Genomic DNA, 5,523 nt, shown 5'->3' with positions numbered 1-5,523 from the left:
TGTCCCAGTTCAGATGGGGTCCAGTTCAGATAGAGGTCCAGTTAGTTTACTGTCCAGTTAGATGGGTCCAGTTCGGTTACTGTCAAGTCAGATGGGTCCAGATTAGGTTACTGTCCAGTTCAGATGGGTCCAGTTCAGATGGTCCAGTAGTACTGTCCAGTTCAATGGGGTCCAGTTCGGTTACTGTCCAGTTCAGCTGGGTCAAGTTAGTTACTGTCCAGTTCAGATAGGTCCAGTCAATGGGGTCCAGTTCAGATGGGTCCAGTTCGGTTAGGGTCACAGTTCAATGGGTCCAGTTTAGATGGAGTCCAGTTCAGATGGTCCAGTTCGTTAGGGTCCAGCTCAGATGGGGTCCAGTTCAGATAGATAGTCAATGGGTCATTAGTTACTGTCCAGTCAGATGTGTCCAGTTCAGATAATCTAGTTCAGATGGGTACAGTTAGTTACTGTCCAGTTCAGATGGTGTCCAGTTCAGATAAGATCTAGTTCAGATGGGAGTCCAGTTCGGTTTACTGTTCCGTTCGATAGGGTCCAGTTCAGATGGGTCCCAGTTCAGATGGGGTCCAGTTCAGATGGGTCATTTTTCAGATGTAGTCCAGTTCAGATGGTCCAGTTCAGATAGGGTCCAGTTCAGATGGGGTCCAGTCAGATGGGTCCATTCAGATGGGGTCCAGTTCAAGATGGGGTCCAGTTCAGATGGGTCCAGTTTCAGATTGGGTCCAGTTCAGAATGTAGTCCAGTTTAGATGGGTCCCAGTTCAGATGGTCCAGTTCAGATGGGGTTCAGTTTCAGATGGGTCCATTCAGATGGGTCAGTTAGATAGGGTTTAAGTTCAGATGGGGTCCAGTTCAGAATGGGGTCAGTCAGATAGGTCCAGTTCAGATAGGGTCCAGTTCAGATAGGTCCAGTTCAGATGGGTTCAGTTCAGATGGGGTTCAGTTCAGAATGGGGTCCAGTTCAGATGGGTCCAGTTCAGAGATGGTCCAGTGTCCGATGGGGTCCCCGTTTCAGATAGGTCAGTTCAGATAGGGTCCAGTTCAGATGGGTACCGTTTCAGAATGGGTCTGTTCACGATAATAGATACAAACACACACACTGACACCCACCCACACACACATACAAACACACACATGCTGACACACACATACATACAAACACACACACTGACAAACACACACACATTCAAACACACACTGACACATACACACACACACTGATGCACACACACACATACAAACACACACACTGACGCACAGATACTGAAACACACACACATGTTGACCTCTTACACAATTAGACAATAACACAAATATGAAAGCATGCAGACAGAGATGTGGACAGATCTGGGGTGTATCATTGGGTCAGGGGACATGGCGGTGTGTGCGGGTGTGTGTGTGTGAGTTTTAGTGGGTGTGGGTGTGCGAGCATGTCTGTGTATTGGTGGCTGTGAGTGTCCATGAGCCTGTCTGTGGGTGTGTGTGAGTTTAGGGGTGGTGGTTAAAACTCCTATCACAGTGATAACGTGTCAAATGCCAGCGGGTGCAGACAGAGAAACACAGACACAGAGAAACCAACGACAGACACTCATCTCTCTTGTCCTCTCTCCCTCACCTCTCTCTTGTCTTCTCTCTCTCTCTCTCGCTCTTTTCTCTCTCTCTTTTCTCACAACTCTCTCTCAATCTCTCTTTCTGCTCTCTCTCAATCTCTCTCTCGCAATCTCTCTATTTTCTCTCTTAACTCTCTCTCTCACTCTCTCAATCTCTTTCTCCTCTCCCTCTCTCAATCTCTTTCTCCTCTCTCTCACACTCTTCTCTCACACTCTTCTCTCTCAATCTCTCTCTATCTCTCTCTCTACTTTCTTTATGGAGAATTATTCTCTCCTCCACAGTTCTTATCAGAGTTCTGTGGTTTTCTCCGGCTTCAGGAAACTGCGCTCTGACAGGAGGCTGTGTGATGTTGTCTTGGAGACGGGAGGCGTGTCCTTCCCGTGTCACCGCGTCCTATTGGCCAGTTCCAGCCAGTATTTCTGGTGTTTGTTTGGTGAGAAGACGGAGGAGAGGATAGCTGCTAGCATTAGACTCCCAGCGCTAACTCCTGCAGGACTAGAGACTGTTCTGGACTTCCTTTACTCTGGATGGCTCAGCCTATCAGCTGCCTCACTGCCCGTTGTTCTGGAGACCGCCAGGTACCTTCAGGTGGACACAGCTGTGTCGCTATGTGAGCGCTTCCTTAGCGACGGGCTGTCGCTGAGGACCTCATGTTTCTATGCCAACCTGGCTGAGCACCACTTCCTGCCTGACGCACTGGCAGCCTCCAATCAAATCATCACCATGGAGATGGCCACTTTGCTACGGGAGGACAGGGAGGGGCTTCTGGGGCTGAACGTCCAATCACTAACGGATGTGCTGGACAGGGAGGAACTACCAGGTGTCAAGGAGGTGGAGCTACTGAAACTTGTGCTGGATTGGCTGGATGCTAACCAGCCTCTCCCATTGGTCCGCTGTAACCTGCTGCTCAGCCGACTCCGTTTTGGATTGGTTACTCCCTCTGACATCACAACACTAAGCTCTGCCCACACCAACATGAACACCCCCCTGATGAGGAGTAAGGTGACGCAGGCGCTGGAGTATCATTGGCTGGGCTCAGCTAGACCAATAAGACAGAGCCGACACTCCTCCCTCAGAGCAGCAGCCAACCACGTGCTCCTGGTGGGGGGCGGGCCCAGCACTGATTGGCCGCAGCAGCAGGTACTCACCTTCGACCTTAGAGACAGGAAGTGGTCATCATTGAGCGCTGGTCTCCCAAGACGACTGAAGAACCACTGTGTGTGCTGCGTCGGGGGGTTCCTGTTTGTAATTGGAGGAGAAGAGGTGAAGGGCGGAGCAGAGGGGGGTGAAGGGAAGTCTGTTACTATGACGACAACTAATCGTGTGTGGCGGTACGATCCTCGCTTTGCATGCTGGGAGGAAGCGGACCCCATGCTGGAGAGGAGATCACAGTTCAGCTGCTGTGTTGTAGACCATGCCATCTACACTATAGGGGGAACACACACACACTCAGACACACACTCCTGCCTGGCCTCAGTGGAGTTCTATGACATGGCAGCAGGCCATTGGAGGAGAGGGATATCTCTGCCCCGCCCCCTTTATGGCCACGCCTCGGTCACCCTGGGAACTGGAATCCTAATGTCTGGTGGTAGCCATGGCAACCAGGCCCGTACACAGGTCAGTAGCCAGGAGGGTAATCAGGGCAACTGTGAGGTCCTCTTCCTAGATATGGTTGCTAGGGGTGGAGTTTGGGACAAGCGAGCACCGATGTCCATTGGCCGTTTCGGTCACCGCATGGCAACTGTTGCCGGATGTGTCTACGCGTTACTAGGAATGTACGAGCACTACTGCGATATTGAGCGATATGACTCACTCGCTGACCAGTGGACACGCCTACACCCAGTACTCATTGGCTCGTTTGACTACGGACTGGTGGCAACAGCAAATGGGAGGCTGCTGCTGTTCGGAGGAAGGAAATGGCGGGATGGACAGGAAGTGAGCGTAGCAAGTGTTCTAGAATATGACACAGAGAGAGACCGTTGGGCCGAGATCTGTCAGCTACACACTCCTCTGACTGGAACACAATGTGTTGTGATGGCTCTGTCAGACTAACACACATCTGACTGGAACACAATATACAGGGAGTAGAAAATAACATGGCCATATACAGGAAGTAGAAAATAACATGGCTATATACAGGAAGATAAAGATAAATACATGGCCATATACAGGAAGTAGAAAATAACATGGCATATACAGGAGTAGAAATAACATGGCTATATACAGGCAAGTAGAAATAACATGGCTATATACAGGGAGTAGAAATAACATGGCATATATACAGGAAGTAGAAATAACATGGCCATATACAGGAAGTATAAAATAATCATGGCTATATACAGGGAGTAGAAAATAACATGGCTCCAGTGGTTCTTCCTTTAAAAGTTGCGTTGTTATTGCACGTTAGCCATTGTTGCCATTAATGCTAGGTAGTACTAGTTTGACCACCAGAGGGAATCTTAGACAAGCATTTGACTGTATTAATATTGGCTGGACTAGACAATTGTTTTTTTGTAAGAACATTTTTTTTTGTAAGAACATAGTATATGTGATTGATTTAGCTTAATTGATTTGATTAATATTATGGTGTTTCTATTCCAAGAAAAATGAAAAACGAAACCCTCAGGGTTTCCATTAGGAAAATATGGCGCTGTACAACGCTGTACTAAGTGACTGCGAGTGAAGAGGAAAATAATCGTAACATTTCCACACCCTAATTGGAGGCTAACCAATACCCAAACGGAGATTCAGTGAAAATTTAAATCTCATTGATTTACCAAGACCAGTCCCCAGGACCAGTCCCCTGCTCAGAGCAGCACGAAACGCTGTTGAAATAGTTGACCACACGCGGGTAGGCTATTGCTTCAAATCCTATTATAACAAYTGGATGACTCTGGGTGTTCCAGTAAGCAACTATTTGTTGCCTTCATTAGCCTACTTTATTCTGAAAAATTCATCTGTAACTCTGCCAAGCCTACAAGCAAAGATGAACTGGTGAAGGCCATGAAGACATTTTGGCTTGAGAAACTGATGATACAACAATGCAACAAATACATTGATCATCTCAGCAAGGTTTTGCCAGTGGTTGTGGATCTGGGTGAAAGTGCAACTAAAATGTAGCTGAGATGTACTGTACAGTAGTGAAAATAAACATCTGCATTTTGAAAGTCTTTTTTATCGTTATTTTATTAATGAAAGCATAAAGATGTTGATGAACATATACTGTGTAAAACTTTAGAGTACTTAAGCATTGAATACATTGCAAGTTGGGTGGATTTTCACACCTACAGTTTATTAAACTAATCGTTGGATAACAGAGCAGCTCTCGGAACTCATTAAGAGGCGGATTCTTTCTTCAATACGCTTTAAATGTCACAATGTCACAAATAATTGAACTCACCCAACATGGGCAGATTAACTTGGTCAAAACAGTAAAAACATGTATTTATTAATTTAAGACCGTCAGAAAGAATGTTGGTACTTATTTGTTTTAATCCAAAACCATTTACGAGTGAATAATCCAATAATAATTGGTATTACACAGCTCTCGGAACTCATTAAGGGGCAGCTTTTATATGAAAATACTGGCAGATCAATTAATTCTAAATTAATATCTCAGGGGCGTTTTTTGTTAGGGCAAATCTGGTCTGTGAGAATATCTAAGAGGCATTTATATAATTATAAATGCCGGAACTCATTAAGAGGTGGCTTGTATTTTCAATATGCTTTAAATGCCACAATGTCAGAAATAATGCTGATAAATCATCGCTGGACTCTTATTTATTTTGATCCAAAGCCATGAATTAGTGAGTCACTCAGCTTCATGTTGACATGGACTCTTTCATTCTCTTTCTTCTTCACATCAGCAAAGAAGGACTCCGTGTTTCAGAAAATCACTTGATATAGAGGGGCTACA

General features: G+C 46.1%; 1 protein-coding gene across 1 annotated transcript; it reads left to right on the top strand.

Annotated features, from left to right (window-relative positions):
- Nucleotides 1–1,548: 1,548 nt before the first annotated feature.
- Nucleotides 1,549–3,791, top strand: LOC112074303 (kelch-like protein 34). Its single transcript, XM_024141500.2, has one exon. The coding sequence runs from the start codon at nucleotides 1,863–1,865 to the stop codon at nucleotides 3,657–3,659; it is 1,797 nt and encodes a 598-aa protein (XP_023997268.1). The 5' UTR covers nucleotides 1,549–1,862; the 3' UTR covers nucleotides 3,660–3,791.
- Nucleotides 3,792–5,523: the final 1,732 nt, after the last annotated feature.

The sequence above is a fragment of the Salvelinus sp. IW2-2015 genome, unplaced genomic scaffold (genome assembly GCF_002910315.2).
Source record: "Salvelinus sp. IW2-2015 unplaced genomic scaffold, ASM291031v2 Un_scaffold2572, whole genome shotgun sequence".
Classification (NCBI taxonomy): domain Eukaryota; kingdom Metazoa; phylum Chordata; class Actinopteri; order Salmoniformes; family Salmonidae; genus Salvelinus; species Salvelinus sp. IW2-2015.
The sequence above is the reverse complement of the archived record's forward strand: the minus strand, read 5'-3'. Positions and strand labels throughout refer to the sequence as shown.

Coding starts and splice junctions, on each gene's coding strand:
- LOC112074303 (XM_024141500.2), top strand. CDS start 1,863: ATGGAGAATTATTCTCTCCTCCACAGTTCTTATCAGAGTTCTGTGGTT.